Source organism: Mytilus galloprovincialis, chromosome 14 (assembly GCF_965363235.1).
Source record: "Mytilus galloprovincialis chromosome 14, xbMytGall1.hap1.1, whole genome shotgun sequence".
In the NCBI taxonomy this organism is placed as follows: domain Eukaryota; kingdom Metazoa; phylum Mollusca; class Bivalvia; order Mytilida; family Mytilidae; genus Mytilus; species Mytilus galloprovincialis.
Window position 1 is genome coordinate 45,042,624 of NC_134851.1, and position 18,580 is coordinate 45,061,203.

An 18,580-nucleotide genomic window follows, 5' to 3' on the forward strand; every position below is an offset into this window, starting at 1 on the left:
CATGTCCCAAGTCAGGAGCCTGTAATTCAGTGGTTGTCATTTGTTCATGTGTTACATTTTTGTTCATTTTTTTTTACATAAATGAGGCCGTTAGTTTTCTCGTTTGAATTGTTTTACATGTCTTATCGGGGGCCTTTTATAGCTGACTATGCTGTATGGGCTTTGCTTATTGTTGAAGGCTGTACGGTTACCTGTAGTTGTTAATGTTTGTGTCATTTTGGTCTTTTGCGGATAGTTGTCTCATTGGCAATAATACCACATCTTCTTTTTTATACTTGCTAGATTATTTCGCTTGTATTTAAACAGAGACTAAGAAAGTCCCTGATTTAAAATATTGTTTTTTAAGTACGGTCTTGTATGATTTTTGTTTTATACAGTAATTTCTCCATGTTTGTGGTTAAAATCATGTGTGTGTTATTATTGTATGCCGTCTTGAAGAATTAAACTAGACATTTTTTTTTTACTGTAAAGAATTACTATTTGTATGCAACTTATGCGTTCTTCAATTGTCTCTAAATTCTCTCATATTGCTGTTAAATTGACATTCATACCACATTATCTAGTATATGTTACTTTAAATATCAATAAAATCATTCTGAATTGATAAAAATAAAAGTTACGTGATCTATATTTTTAATTACAATATTTGTGAATCACAATAGAGCATATATCAATTGTTTGGTCTTAGTTGATATCTATTTAGTTCAAATGTAAAACTTGTAATTATGTCTTTAATAACAAAAATCTTTCCCCGAGAAGGATCATTTTTTATGTTTTGAGATATTCCTTCTCTCCAGAAACCGGATGTAAACACTGCCGTCCCTTTGTTCATAGCTGGATTTGTTTTGAATTGCAAATACTCCCCAATAGTAGGAGTGAAAATATCCTGATAATTGTCAGAAAACAGTTCAAGAGGATATATCTCTAGTTGACGTTTTTGAAAATAATCCATCAGCCCACTATTCATAACAGATTTTCCTCCAGTCTAAAAAAACAAATCATAAAGCAATTTTAAACCATTTGTATAAATAAATAAAATATTAACATTACTTTTGTCGTATAAACCACATTGGCACTGATAATGAATAGATACATAAAAAGTAAAAGGATAAGAATTTTTTTTTTATATAAATTAACATTTGATATTTTTATTAACTCGAATAATTCAGCGCCCTCTATCCACTACTTTTCTCGAGGTTAATGGAGTGATCGAAGTGATCGTAATATAACGACTGGATTATTCGGGTTATATTTTTATTTACATATCTACATGTGTGACTTACGGGAATAGCATTTTCTTTATCGTTGACATCATTTACAAAGCGTCTTTTGTAAAGTTCCTTGTAATACGGACTTGCACCTTCCATGGGATCGAGATTCTTTTGCATCTGAAAGAACATAAAGTAAAATATGTCGGAAAAAAATTTAATTTAAAAAGAACATCATTAATTTACATGATTTTTTTCATTTCGATTTGTTTTAATTCATTCAAAGGTGAAAACGTGTAAAACGGATCAACCTATTTTTTTTTTAAATTAGCGTATAACTTTTTTTCGAAACACACATACACTATGCACACATGTGCAAAGTAGCAGAAATACTCTATCATACTAAAACATTACTTACGACTTCTAAATGTGCAATATCATTTGTTTCCGTAGTGAAGTATGTATCTCCGGTTTCTGTAACTATATGATCATTTTCCAACTGCCTCTCTTTGTTTGTCTCCTGAACTTCTTGGTGTTCTTCATTAGGTTCCGACACAATATCCATGGCTTCTTTAATAAAAATAAGTTTAAACAAATTAAACTGTATAGTCGATGGTTGTGTAACGTCCAGTGGCAAATTTAACGCAAACATATAAAATATTAACATGATAACATAGTAAATTTAAAATATGCATTATTTTTATATAGATAAGACCGTTGGGTTTCCCGTTTGAATGGTTTTATACTAGTAATTTAGGGGCCCTTTATAGCTTGTGGTTGAGTCAAGGCTCCGTGTTGAAGGCCGTACATTGACCAATAATGGTTTACTTTTAAAAAATTGTTATTTGGATGGAGAGTTGTCTCCTTGGCACTCACACCACATCTTCCTTTATCTATTTACATTTATTTTTCTCATAAAATTGTATTTTAAAAATAACTTTGTTTAACTAATATCAGGGCCTTAAAAAGTAAAACCTTTCAGATTACTATTGGAGTAAATAAAGACTTGTATTTTTACCTTCAAACGTTACATCTCTGTCATTTATGTTTCTCAACATCTCCAAATTTCCATTTTCATCTTCATTTATGTTACTTTCAGGTAATATTTCACCAATCTCTTCTTCTTCATTTTCTACATCTAAGTGTGCCTGTTCTAGGAACTTTCTTTCATCTTCAGTTAGGAGCACAAACGGAAGCTATAAAAAAAGAAACGGTTTTATTGCCCGTAATATTTTCACCAATGCTACAATAGATACGTTATATTTACATACAGTACATGTATCACTTTGGCATTTTATGATATTTTAGAATAATTTATGAATGAAATAGAATGAATTTAGTGTAAAACTTTCATATAGTTTCACAAGATGTGTGTATGTGTGTGTGTTACTTTGTGTTGCGTTGCGTTGCGTTGCGTTGTGTTTTTCTTTTTTTTTTTTTTTTTTTTTATATATTTCAGCTGTTTGATTCGCCATATATTTTAAAATAAAGCATTAAGCTAAGTTTATAGTTACCTGTTCATCAATAGGTGGTGCAAAGTTAGGTCTTTTAAAGTAAAGTTGATATGGTGTAGAAGGCTTTGTACTTTTGTGTACCCTGTTGTTGTAGTTGTAATAAAATTCTGGTAATTTTGAAGGCCAGTCTTTTTCTAACGACATTTCTTTTCTAAAATATTCAGTAAGTGTTCTGTTAAAGCGTTCTACGCGTCCTTGGCTTTGTGGATGATAGAGACGTCCATGTATCTGCCTAGTCTTAAAAATTGATACAACTTCAGCCAAGTTTACATTTGTAAATTCTTTGCCGTTGTCACTCTGTAATATTCTTGGCGGACCATACAGATATACATATTTTAAAGTTAGTTCTGCTACATCTTTTGCAAATTTTCCTTTTAATGGGCCACCAAATGCCAAGCGAGAAAAGCAATCTACTATGTTGCAAATGTAGTTGTAACCTCGGACTGGTGGCATTTTCTTTAAGTCTATTTGCCAACGACTGCTAGCATAAGTTGCAGGAATTGGGCGCCTTAAAACTGTTGTTTTGGGAATTCCTACTGCATTGTTACAGCCCTGGCAGTTTACGTTTAATTTAAATAGTACCTTGATGCTTTCTCTAACGACAGGAAATACTGTACTTCTTAAACAGTCATAAATTGCCTCATATTTTCTATGGTTTTTCATGTGGTTTTTGTTAATTATCTGAATTAATTGCTCTTTGTCTAAACATTTTCTATGATTGCTATTTAAGTCTTGAGATTTTTTGTAGATACATTTAGATTCTTGATCATAAAAGTAAAGCGACAAAAACTTTTTTACCATTCTGTAAGAAAACGGTACTTTCAATTCGTCAACAATTTTCTTTGCTCCCCAATTTTGATGTTCTTCTTTGGCCTTTGCAATCTGTACAATGTACGGCATATCCGCCCAAAACGATTCTGGATTTGGATCCTTTGAAATACCTTTTTTGCGCTTATTAGATATAGTGTATCCTTCATTTGGAATAGTGTCCTGCTCCGCCATTATTCCTTTTTTGCAATGACGTCATATACTTGATGACATTTTGTTATGTTTTACGTCGATGAAAGGACATAGATTGGAGCCAAAAATGGCCATAGATTTGGGTAAATAAAGGACATAGATTTGAGACAATACAGGACATAGATTTGGAACATCTATGACGCAATATTAAAAAAGGACATAGATTTGGGGAAAGGACATAGATTTGAGGCCGGACATAGATTTGAGGCTTACATATATAATTAACTTTGATTATAATTTGTATCGACATAAATATATCGACATCAACTTCAAGTCAATATTTATTTTCTCGTATTGTTTGATATAAAACAATATATTACACAATATTTGGCAATATTTTGCATGATCTATTGCGGTATCGCCATAAAAGTCGATATAAAATGTATCGATACGTATGATATAGCTCAACAAGTCAATAGCAACAACAACACATACACAATAACAAAAGATAACTATAAACGTCCGTAATCTGGATAGTATAAGATAGAGATATTGTTTGTCTTTCTTTCGTTCAGTCAATCCGACTCAACAGTACTAAGCCGATAATTGAAAAAAATCTCTCTAGCTCTGTTAATGAATTTTTAAGTTTCAATTACAGGTTTATATTTCCTATTTTAAAAGTGATGATTTCAAAAATGCCCCGTTTGAATGCGATGTATTCTGATTCATGAAATTTGGCAATGTATTCGTTTGGTTTTATAATAATGTGGTAGCTGTGAATATGAAATCTACACAAATGGATATGTTTGCAACAAACCAGTAGTGTCGTTTGCAATCAATACAATATTTGTTAGGTAGTCATTTTGTTTTACTCAATAATTTTTGACTATTTTTAGAGAAACTATTTCTAGAAAAAAAGCATCATCTAATGTGTTGTTGTTGAATATTGGTATCGAATTTGTTATAAACATCATTAAACAATGTTATTTATATTTCATGTTGTGTTTCTTACAAACATTTTAATTTACATTTAACAAATTTGTTTTAGCAATACATTTCAGAAAGTTCAAGATAACTCTGTCTTGATTTGGAAGTTCCATAGATATTCACTTGTGCACGAGTATCACGAAAGACCGGTTCTCGCCCCACCACTGATTATTCTTAATCATGTGTATAGGATTATACTCTTCGTTAGCCAAAAGGTGTGCAAGAAGGACGGCAAAGACAACGATGCTTTCGAGATGGATATACTAGGTACCATATATACACTGATAAACTTTTACATTTAGATAACCGCACATTATTACCAATTTTAACTTGTCTAAAGGGAAAGCAGTCAAAATTGCAAATAATTCGAAGAAAGTAAAAAATGTGTAATAGAACCAAAAATTTCACTTTTTGGTATATAACAACAAATGTGTAATAGCTGATACGTATATGTGATGTACTAGACACAACATAAATTTCTTCATGACTGGTGAAAAACAAAAAAGAAAAGTAGCATTCTCCTATTTACCTTTACCAGTTCAGTTTAATACAACTAGATGTGGTATTACCAATGTGTAAATTTTAATATAAGTGTGCTCAGATAAAATGTTTTCAGTTAAGAATGAAATCATGTCGCTTGGCGTGATGTTCCTTTAATGTTTCCTTCATCTTATAAACTAGACAAAACTGAATTATACAAAATACTGATATCACGTGCTTCGTCAGCTTTGTGAAAAAAAACATCGTTACGAAATTCTGTATATATCTAGCGCTAACTCAGATATGTGTATCATGTATATATTGATAGCTGTTACTGTTCCTTTCTTACATAAATGCACACGTATTGTAACTCTTGTGGATTTTTTGTGTTTTTAAATCAAATTGAAAAAGAACCTACAGAACCGTTATTCTTATTGAAGTGCATAATACGAATACCTAATGCATAACATATTTTAAAATGTATATCTTTAAAATATGAATAAAGTTCCGCGAGTGATTTTGGCGTATAAAAGTCACACGAATGAAAACTCTCGAGCGGAAGATTGTTCCGTTACATGCACGTGTATGCTCTAAATTCGGATAAATTCCCCTTAAAATAGAGTTTAGGGGTAATTTTTGTTTTATTTTTTCATATAAGTTTTGCATGAGATACGGATTTTGCAATGTTTTATACGCTTTATCACATATTTAAACACATAGTTAATAGGAGTATCTTACTGATTTAAAGCACCTGGGTGTCCTACATTTGTTTTTGCCTGGTTGTAAAAGTTTTATCATATATAGAACCTGCTTAATTATTCATATGAAGCACCTGGTTTACCTTACAATATGCGTTTTGTTGTCCATCGAAATATGTAGTGTATTGTAATTTTTTATTTTTTTTTATTTGTGTTCTAAATGGTATTCATTGAGTATTTGTTATCTTCGTTTAGTAATGCTGTACTATATAAAACACATTCTGAATAAGTCGTGTAAATAACAAAAATGAGTAAACAATAAACCAACAATTTGATGACAAGTATACTGTAATAAACAATATACAATTTTGAGACAGGTGATTATATATGCACTTTAAAATATAAAAAAATCAAGCTTAATTTATGTTTTTTTATAGATATTTCATGTTTGCATTTCGTGTGCCAGAAAATTAAAAAAAAGTTCGACATCTGTGGCGTGACATGCCAAACAATTTAATAATTCGATAAATGACGTCCTAATGACCGTTTTATTTGGGACCCGTTGATGAAATCTAGTTCACTATTTAATTAACAGGATTTTTTTTAAAGAGATTCCGAATGGACGAAAAGTTTCATGAGAATTTAATCGGATGCTGTTGTAATTGAGAAATCCGAGTAGGGTGCAATAAAGGGGTCTGATAAAGGATAGACATGCAATAAAAGGGTTTGATAAAGGAGTATAATAAAGAGTAGACATGCACCAAAGGGACGTGATAAAGGGTCCGCATCAATGTTATGCGATACGGATTAATAACTGGCTAGTTATCAAATATTCAAAACTACTGCGTTTACTATTAAATATATGAAGAAAATAAAATGTTTCCAAAATGTGTATCTGGTGCAGTATTTAATACCGTTAATGTATTTACTACCACTATTAAAATCACTTCACTTTTAGTTTAACTCTCTGCTGTCGTTTGGATGATTCCTCATTTAGGCATTACCAACAATTAACTAATATGTCTATGTTTGCGTATTATTTACTTGTCAGTTAAAAAAAAATGAAAGTGTCTTTCACGTTTTTGTAAGTTTGTGTAAGTTTTGCATATTTAAGTGAAGAAGTGGTGCTTGCTTAAGAAAATAATAAAAAAAACAAATCCAATTACAACATAACATTATATTATTTCCTAATTAGGGTTACATGAGTAGGACTATCCACGGAAGATAAATATGAAGAGGAAAAAAACGTTTAGCATGTGTAGTTAATCCTACAGTTGTTATAGAAAGATAAAATGAAATAAGCTCATGCAGCACTGGAAATAAACATAATGAGTATAAGAAGTAAATAATGTTATTTTAATAGACAAAACTTAAACGCGTTTAGACTTATCACAATTACAATGCAAGTTACCCTTTTGGTTTCGTGTGACTTTAAAGTAACACAATAAAACATTATGTGTTTTGTTATAGGAGTGACTAAATTGGTTGATGAGACTGAAAGATTGGCCATGGACATATGTTTAAAATCACTTGATGGCAAGCGTGGGTCAATTTTACTAAGGTATTATTTTTAAAAGATTAAATATTCGTTAAATGAACGACAATAAAAAGGCATATCCCAGAAGCGTAGGATGTTATGAATGGGTCAACAAATCAGTCTAAGTACATTTTACTCCTGAATGTCTATGTAGGATTTTTTAAAGCCGAATAAGCTAACAGTTTTCTAATTTAAATAGTCTCTTATTTTCATGCGAATTGTTAAATATTTTCAGATCGGGACTATATTATACATGTAGCCAACTATACAGAATGGTTGTAGGCCGTACTGTTGTCCATAATTGCTGACATTAAATATTATTTGAACTCTTATGGTTTAATTGTCTCATTTTTATTTAGACATAATAATATATATTTATTTATTTCTTCATACATGTAATGCATGAGTACTTCATATTTTTATCTCCAATTATTTAGGGTATTGAGAAATACAACATGTATAATTAGCACTATGTCGTGAGGTCATTGACGCAGTAATCTTTTTTTTCATAAAATGTTTAAATCACACTGAGAATTTTATATTGAAATAAATATTATTCTGCGATGGTATCATAAATACCTTGTAGTCATTTTATTTCCAATTATATCATCAGTTAAAAATATCAATGCATACATGAAAAGTTATGTGCTCATGTTCAACTTAAAAAATGTGTATCTGTGCATGTTCTGCAGGGTCAGATGTGCCTATCAAGTGTCAAACGCTGATTTGGACTGGAAACTAAATGAAGTTACTGAACTATGCAATCAAGTAAATCAGAAGTTGGCTGAAATATCAAAAAGTAGAAGATGAGAAGTTATGATAACAATGATTCAACGTAGTCGATTTTAAAATATATTTAATGTGTGAAAAAATAATCGTCTTAAATAAAAAGAAAATTCATGCAAAATTCACGCACTACATATTTCGCCCCTATTTGCATAGTGTTTAATAAGTTCATGATAAATGACTTATGGACCTGGCTCTACAAACGAAATTAAACTATAAAAAACTGGTTCACTTGCAATGTACAGTCTAAGTTCAAAATAATTTCACCTATCCCAAATGTCCCTCTTATTTCATATAACAACATTGTAAAAAACTGATTTGAGGTCTGAATTTGGATAACAATTTACATGTTCAACTCTTATCTGAAAACTGGTTTGATATAGTTATTGTTAAATATTCTATTTCTTGTCGTTATAGATAAATCCTTTTTTGTTTACCAAAAATAGAAAAAGAAAGGTGTTCCGACATGTATTTTGAGATTTTTTTAACATGTATTCACAGTCGTTTCCCTAAACGTATAAATAATGAAAACATGTCATAAAACATACTAGAAACTAGATATTTATGTATTTAAAGGGGGAAAACATCGATTGTGACAAGAACACTTTTCAGTAGAATTGATAATAGGAAAACCAAGTCAAAAAATGTTGATCGACATTTTATCTGTAAGTCTGTCTTGTCTTATTTTTTTTCTTCATGAAAATTGTTCATGTAGCTTTTTTTTTAATTCATCCTTATTTTTCATTGTTTTATATAAAGATAAGGAAATGATAAGTTTCACATATGATATTAACTTCTAAATATATCATAAGATATCAAAAGGCAATAATCTGGTTCTTAAATAGATCTATTTCAAAAGCCTTACTATGTAAACAAAATGTATTCACAAAGGCACAGTCTAGTTTTCAATCGAAACACTTAAAATTTATTACCAAAATACGTTGACTTCGTGATTTTTTCGAACCTTAAAGCTTGAAGAAACCCTTGGTCACAACCGTTGTTTCAAAATGATCTATAAATAACAGATACTAATTATATTGAACTCCCAAACATTACACATGTGTGGATCTAAGGTGGCGGCACAAGTAAATTATTTTAAAAGCTGTAAAAAAATATGATACAATCTAACCAAAACCGACATAACAACATGAATACTGCATACATTTTGTCGTCATTTTTTGATTATGTACCATAAAGATGTCACTTTGTGGTAATAGTATTAATGCAACTATGTTTAGTAGAAATTGGACCTGATAATTAAAACATAGTAACATTCATCTACTCCTTTTATTTGGTGGTGGGAGTAGTTTTAGTGGTTGATTTAATCATGTATCATATACTATTTTAATACAATGCGTAGTATGATATTTTATTTCCGCGTTTAAGTAATTGATTGTTATACACATTTCATTAATTAAAGCTTCCTATGTATTATTTGCTGTTTTGAAACATAATTAAAATAGACAAATTGATAAAATAGTTATATAAATACAATCAGACATGGTATGTCTTTGATTCTTTGGGTGCTCTTGAGTAAAAGTCATTTGCAAGGCAGACAAATTGTTTAAAATACTTTTCCTTTCTACATAAGAAAGAGTATAAGCTAGAAACTAATTTTTGATGTATGTACAGCGAAAGCTGTATTTTACCTCCAAGTTTAATATCCTTGAAATTAAGGAATATTTAAAAACAATGGAAATAACATAAATTGGTCAATACAGCGTTCTATATATGAAGCTGTTCTTCACTCAAGTGAACAACTTTAATGTTCGTAGCACTAACCATAGCAATGCACAATTTGGTGTCATGGAGATCAGTTTCATCCTTTCCTTAATTATTTATATAAACTTGTTCAAATCTGCACACAATTAATCGACAATCAGCAAAATGATTAGATAATATTTTAAAAAAAGTATGATTTATTTCTTTTAATTGATCTCATTAAAAGCTCGCTTGTTTTTATAATTTGCTTTGTTTTAAACTACCGACGAACGAAGATAATAGAAATGTGTACTTGTTAGGTTTTTTTTTTTTATTGCAACATTTTAACGAATATTTTGTGTTATGATCATTGTTTTTTAATGTATATCATGTTTGTTTGAAGAGCACTTTATTAAATATATTTAACTTTCTTGTGTCTTAATGTATACTCACACATTTAAATTTCAGACACAATTCATTTGTAGACAATATTTCCTATTCACTTAGTCATGTTAGTAACTTATCATTAAAACGTATTCAGAACAGTGTTATCGTTTTTTACTGTTTACATAATGTACAAACTATAACTTGGCAACAACATCTTTAATCATGGCAATTGTGTCTGTTTCGACGTGATTAGTATGTGTTATGGACAATTGTAAATGGTAGATGTGTGCGTTTTGTTAGCAATTCAATGTTTGTACACCAACTTTTCTGCAGAACTGAATCCAACCGTCAACAACGTATTCATTTATATGATACAATTTGCTTTATGTAATCGTATACAATTTGCTTTACGTAATCGTAGGTGAAAGGCATACCTCACACTATTTTTCACAGGAATGAATTATAGGAAGTAGATACCTGCATTAACGAGGAATGTATTGGTAATTACATCAGAACATTCAGTTATTATAGATATCGAGTGAAACATATCTACATTAATGCCAAAAAGGGTTATGTACGGTTGTACGAATGAACTAAGGTTGATTAATCATATAAAGGAATACAAAAACAAAATTAATAAAAAGATGTGGTATAAATGTTAATGAAACAAAAATATCCACTCTAGCTCAATTGAAGTAAATACAAGCCATTATAGACTACAGTACATCCTTAAACTAATACTTTTTACTGTCACTCAAGAAAGGCTCTGATATTAAAGATGTGGATCAATATTAACGAGAAAACTAACGTGCTGATATATTACAAAACAATATGTATGTGAATTCCCCCACTTACAGTGAGAAATAGTGCATTTGCAAAACATAAGTACCAACTGGAAACAATTATTTGTAATTGACTCAACTCAAATGATCAGTAAGAGGCAAAAACAACTAAACTTAAATCACAAAGTACAAAATAAAAATAAGAACAGTTAATTATATTTCGTAACTTACACTATAATATCATTCTGGTAACATGGAAAAAAAATCACCCCGACATTACTTGGTCGTTTTACAAAATGTCATTTGTCAGTTTGTAACTATTTTTCAAAGTGAGTAGTCTGCCTAGTATAACTGGTATGTGCTAAAGTTATGGAGTAAGTAAACACTTTCATTGGTCATTTACATGTTTATCTTTTTTGATTTACAAAATATACAATTTGTGTTATGACAGAGCAACATGGACACATTTCGTGAAGTTAGTGGTCGGTTCGTTATTTGTTATTCAATATTCAATATCCAAATAGCGGTACATTAACAGATAATATTTCAAGAAACACGCGAAACGGCCACATAAGTTTGAAAATATAAACAGCAACAACTATAGACAGCCAACAAATGGTATTTTCGATTGACTAAAATACGATAAGTAGATCGCATGCGTTTACTCCATTAACGCATGTGTTTACCACACAGTTACTTCCAGATCTCTTAATATAATAATATAATGCATATAATTAGTTGATATATACATGTAGATATAAATGATATCAACAGGATTTGGGTAACCTTTTCGTTTTCTTTGTTTATGGAGGGCTCGAAGTGCTAGTTTTATATTTAAAATATACAATGAAAACCTACCGGAGATGTAAAATTGATTTCTACTTTGTAATAACACAACTTGAAATAAGATTTTCTCCTGTGTACAGTAAACAATTCAACTGAATATAACCAAATGCAATGTATTTATTGTATTAATGTGTAAATATGAGTAAGCTCAAATATTATATAAGAAAAAATAATGAAGCTTCTCCTAAATTCCTATATATGCATTCAAGCTTGATAAAACTCGACAAAACTAATTCATGTCCAAAATAAACTGATCCTCGAAAGGCCAATAATGATGTTTGATAGATCAAATGTTGTTGCGCTATGTAAGATTAAACCGATGTTTAAATCTTAATAGCTATTCTCTGTAAGCATCAAAATCGGCTGGAAATTGTGTATCATGAAATAAAAAAAAGTTTGGTCACAACAAAGGTGTACCTTAACAATGAAAACAAATTACATTATTTTGCAAAAATATGTTTTTGTTTCCATGACAACAGTCTGTTATGATTTTTTTTTATTTAATCACCTATTTTACCAATTTTGCTTTTTCTGGAATTTAGGTTGAATTGCTTTTTATTCTTTACATCAAACAATGATGCATACATATAAAAATATCTGATTTCAATCTCATGTCCAAAATGTTTTAATTAACAATTTTCAATGTTAAGTTTATCTGTTTAAGTTTTATTGATAGGAACTACTTACAATGAACAACGATATTTTCTATAAAGTCACATTACTGTCTGTACATCTCAGTTTGTGGACCATTTTGGCCCTGCCCACCAGATCATTGTCCAGTAACTGAATTAATAAGCAATGATGCTGTCATCAGATTGTCTTTTTCATAATTTTATGCTGATAGGCGAGAAATATCTCTGTGTCAACAGTTTATTTTATGGTTCATTTGTCAATATTAAATTGTCATGGTTTTGTCTGTTTTCGTATAAAATAAGCAATAGCAAAACTATATAAGGTGTATGTAATGATTGTCAGGTATACATGACTTTCTTGCTTGGGTTATCTGACTTTGACCTCATTTTCTTGGATTATGATAATGTGAAGTTTATGTGACAATTGTAGTAAAACTTTATCCTTAGGACTATTAACAACAACAAAAAATAAATAATAGTAAAGCAGGCGAGACATTTCAGCGTTGGAGTTTATAGGACTGACTAGTATGGTTGAAGACCAAGAAATTTGAAAAAGAAAGAAATATGGAATGGTAGTATGAACACATGCTCACTACCAAAAAGAAGATATCTATATTCTAAATTTATATATTATAAAAGAGAGAAGATGTACTAGATGAGCATTAAAATTATCTAAGACATGTTCAGTTACTGTTAAATTTATGTGAAAGCTCTGCTGTCAAAATTGTCATGCAATATTAAAATCACATAAAGATAAAAAAAAACAAAAACAAAAACGCGCCAACGTTCAGGTTCTGATTTCCTACCGTTGAATAAAAAATATCAATGTTGGTTTAGCTGGTATCTTGTTAAACCGGATAGCCAGCTATCTGAAATGCAAAGTTATCTGAAACATTATATTTGCCATTTTTTTTTCTCAAAGAAGTTGAAACTCCCAAATTGGTGTATTAGAATTTAAAAATAAGGAGATGTGGTTATAATTGCCAGTGAGACAACTATACACAAAATTTCAAATAAATGGATGTAAGCAATGTTAGGCAATCATACGGCCTTCAACAATGAAAAAACTCCATACTGTAAAGTCGGCTATAGAAGGCCTGACATGAAAAATTTGAGAAAACGATCGACCTTGTTTATAACAAAACAATTTATGAAAAACAAATATGACGACACGAACCAACAACAACCACTGAACCACAGGTTCTTGACTTGGAACAGGCACATCAAAAATGTGGCGGGTATAAATATGAGTGTTCAACCATCCCCTAACCTGGGACAGTGATGTTACAGCCCACATAAAAACAAACTATAAAAATCAGTTGAAAAGGTTTTTAACTCATAATATCGATACAAAGCAGAAAAACATCCTAACAAAAACACAGATCAGACCTGTATGATTTGTTTGTCAACTTTGATATCGTCTGCAGAAATTTACTTTATAGAATTTCCCTGCAAGGGTTATTCATTACTAAAAAATGATACTAGGTATAACCATAATGAGTAACGTTAGACATCATCAACACCAGTTTAACCCCACAACATGTATATGCACCTCGATCTCAAGTCGGAAAAGGGCATGTCATACATATGTATGTGTGTAGTTATATATATAGTTTACTACACGGTATTCTGACATTGTGCTGTACAGCTAGATAGTATTCATTTTGTCGGAGCAATTCAGAGCTTGTATGGTGTGGATTGCTCAACATTGAAAAACTTTAGTGCTGACCTCTGTATGTTAGTATTGTATATGTTGCTTATGTGAATTTGGCAGTCTTCTTTTCCATTTTTCACACAAATCAACAATGAAAAAACCATAGCGCATAGAAAGCTATAAAAGTCTACTTCAGAAAACCTAATTGTAAGAAAAAAAACTCGTGCTGATCTGCGTCAAAAACGTTGAATAACACCATTTATGACAGACAACAAACAACGTCAATCAAAAATTATAAGTCCTGGTATGGAACAGGCACATAAAGAATGTGGCTATATAGTTTCATCAAAAGAATCTACAATGCCTTAACGGGTTGAAATGAAAAAATAATTACAGCAATGGAGTTTTAAAAGAAAATACTTGTATATATCCAAAATCATCTTATTATATTTGTGACAGTCTAACCGAAAACCTTTTAATAAGGTCTTGAGTATGACTACAACTTTCAGTACTTAAAAATGACAGAAATTTACAGTACATAAAAATGACTGAAATTTACAGTACTGAAGAATGATTGAAATTTTCAGTACTGAAAAATGACTGAAATTTACAGTACTGAAAAATGATCGACTGAAATTTTCAGTACTGAAAAATGACTGAAATTTTTGGAACTGAAAACAACTTTCTCAAAACTACTGAAAACATGCATGTAACTAAATGTACTGAAAGAATATTGGTAAGAAATGTACTGATTGATTTTTTCTTATCGGTACTGTATATTTAGTGACATTTAAAGAAAATGTATGCAAACGATGTGTAAATTCCTGGTAGTGTATTCTTGATTTAGCAGCATTAACAACACATGAGTTAGAGAAAACAGATCGCTCTAAAATTATGATTTAACGTTGTATGTCTTATTTGCAATAAGTAAATGATTCATGGAAGAAAACAATATGATGCAAATCTTTTTTGAACCAACATGATGAAACAGCAGATTCGATTTCTCTGTTATGGAGTCAAATTTATAATTTTGATTATATCATAGTTTATTGTATAGATCATCATATTGTGAGTCTTGATTGAGCGTTGACTTGATGACCCGTATTTAGCAAAAATTAATATCCAAACTGACTTTTTTGTTATTCTCGATTAATCGTATTTAATGAGAATCAAGATTGCTGCTAATTAAAAATCGAAACTGCACGGGATGTTAAAAACAAATTATACAGGTCATTTACAGTTTGTTGTACCACTAACGTCGTTATTGACAGCTGAGACATGCCCGAAAATAACCGTAACCTTTGATTTATATGCGCAACATATCGTTTGCTGGAATTGTCTATGACTGAGACCATGCCTCATAGATAAAAATTATCAATTAACACCGAAAGCTGACACTGCAAGCATTGTAGGAAGCACCTGTATCATAAAAGTAAAATAACAAAATTACTGAATTCAAAACGGAAAGTCTCTTAACAAATGGCAAACTCAAAAGCTCATATTACCATTATCGTTTACTAGTGAAACAATTATTGAATTAAAGGCAAAATTGAGACAAAAGAAAAATTAAAAATTAAAATTAAAAACAAGTACTTGTTTGTCTTGAGAGCTAGTTAATAATACTTGATTGACTGCAAGCGAAACGAGTGAATGATATTGGATTTATAATACGAAAATACAAGGCTCACCATTTCTGTGTTCAGATGAGGTTCAGATCGAAATGATGGTTAAGAGTTAAATTGATGAACTAGTGATACAGTTATTTTGGTTTGAACAAATACAACTGAAACGTCTGTGGATAGCATGAACGTTTTTATCGTTCCCGAATAATGTGAACAAACATACCCAAAATCATATATAATTAGATCCAAATCATTTGAAATCATTTGTTATAGATTCAACACACTACTTATTCGCATTGTGTAGTGCCCGTACTTAAAATAGGATATATAGAAAACCCGAAAAGGGAACAACCAGAGCGTAACGTTGATTTTAAGCAAGTAATTTAGTTTAAGAATACATGTTGCTTCGATTTTTTTGTTCTAGAAAAGAGGGACGAAAGATACCAAAGGGACAGTCAAACTCATAAATCTAAAACAAACTGACAACGCCATGGCTAAAAATGAAAAAGACAAACAGACTCACAATAGTACACATGACACAACATAGAAAACTAAAGAATAAACAACACGAACCCCACCAAAAAACTAGTGGTGATCTCAGGTGCTCCGGAAGGATTAGCAGATTCTGCTACACATGGGGCACCCGTCGTGTTGCTTATGGGATTATAATCCGGTAGAATGATATAGAAGATATTTCTATAAAATCGTATTTTGATACGATCTTAAAAGTGTGTATGTTGTTCTTCAGATTTATACGACGGATGATAATGCAATGACTACTGAGAATGAAGAAAGAATTTCACCCTGGTATCAAAGTAAAGATATCATCAGTGGCAAAGAGGTAATAAAACATTTAAGAGAGTGAGAGAAAGATAAAGATTTTTTAATTGGTTTTGAACTTTTTTTAAGAAATACAAAAAAGTCCGTGTAAAACTATGTTTTAATTAATCGTTGATTGTTCAGTTTTAATTCCGTTATTAATGAACAATTACAATGTTTTCATGTCAGATGTTTGGAACTAAGAACGGATAATTATCTTCTTTTACCAAAAGTCAATTACATAAAAACTATGATAAAAAAGGAATACTTTTTAGGGAGCCTGTTATTTCATTGGTTGTATTGGGTAATTGGGTAATTGTCTGTCATATTTGTTTTTCAACATTCGTTTTCTTGCCCGAAATAAGTTTAATTTTGGTTATGTTAAAAGACTGTTTATATCATACTACAAGGTGTTGATTTGGCTCATTGTTTAAGGTCGGACAGTGACTTATAATCTACGTCATGATATCTCTTTGGGTTAGTTGTTACATTATAAATTGTATTCAATATTCTCGATGAATTATTTACTACACAGAATAATTAAGGGTCAAGCATGTATGTTGAGTATTACGTGAGATATTCTCAGTACATATATACACACAAAAGTCGCTGTATTTCAGTTCTGATAGCATAGTTTTCATCCGGTAATACTATCTAAAATATTTTGTTGTTTAATTATCTTTCCATTTTATATCATTTCAATTCAAAATTAAAAGACCAAAGATAATTTTATACAGAGCATCCATGTATGATTGTTAATTCGTGAATGCAGGAAGAGTCAAATTCAGAGGATGTATCTAGAAAAGCATTATGAGTTTGAACACGTTTGCGATGTAATGACTCAACATTACACGACACTTGTTTTACATTACTTAAACAATATTCGTGTATAAGTTTTTAATATTTGAGACCTATAGAATGTATTCACAGAAATACAATGAAAGTATGGCTATTATGGTTATACACAATTCGTGATTTTAAAGAATAGAGGTTAAATTGTTCATTAACTAACTACTATATCATTGATGAGACATGTTAAATGAGCGACACGATTATATATATCGATTTTATCAACGAATTGATTCATTGATTGTTTACATCTGTGCAAACAATATATGAGATAGTTGTCTCATTGACAGTCATACCACATCTACTTATTTTTATTTGTATTTTGGTATTGGGAAAACCAACATTCCACAAATAGAATAGAAGGTGCCTGACAGGAGTTTTTGTACATGTTTTGATGCGTGTCTTTTCCGTTGTTTGGTTGATTTTTGTTCAATTTCCACAACTTCAACATTACTATCAATTTTATTTAACTTATTTGGTCTAGTATTATCTTTATCATCATCGTCATCTGCCTTTCTTTTACCCCGATTGATTAATGAAAACATTGAAATTTGACGATTGGACGCCATCTTTGTCAATAAAAACAAGGCGGGATTAGTATTCAAATTTTAACGGTACGGAACGGAAAAAATCCGGATTTTGAAAAAAAAGCCGACCACCTCCTAAATTCGAAAGGTGGTCGGCTTTCAAAAGAAGGTGATCGACACACCCAGCTTAAATGACAAATGGAAAACTCTAGACTATGCATGTACTAGTGTAATAACCCTTGTCTACTATAAGTTACATGGTTTGCTACTGACCCACTACGGATCCAGAGAGGGTTAGTAAAATCCATAGGGGTGATGCCGTAGGGGGTCAGTAGTGAACGGTATAACAAATTTATCGCACGCTGAACTTTTTCTGTTGCGTTTTGTAGAAAAATAAACAATCAAACAGAACAACATTTATAGATGATGTCACCATTAACAGTAGACGTGACGTCATGAACCCCCTACGGATTCACAGGTCACCACGTGACGGCGTTACACCAAACACAATGTGATAATTTACCCGCGGTGCGATAAAAATTGTTATAATGACAATTTTCATAAAAGGTAAACCCAGCCTTTAAGCATATA

The 18,580-nt window shown here is 30.8% G+C and overlaps 1 protein-coding gene across 1 annotated transcript; it reads right to left on the bottom strand.

Moving 5' to 3' along the window:
- Positions 1-622: 622 nt before the first annotated feature.
- On the bottom strand, positions 623-2,952 carry LOC143058774 (uncharacterized). Its single transcript, XM_076232216.1, has 5 exons — positions 2,723-2,952; positions 2,227-2,404; positions 1,627-1,778; positions 1,284-1,388; positions 623-985 (listed from the first exon to the last, which is right to left on the bottom strand). Exons 1-5 carry the CDS (start codon positions 2,864-2,866, stop codon positions 671-673), a joined length of 894 nt encoding a protein of 297 aa, XP_076088331.1. The 5' UTR covers positions 2,867-2,952; the 3' UTR covers positions 623-670.
- Between the last annotated feature and the right edge of the window lie 15,628 nt (positions 2,953-18,580).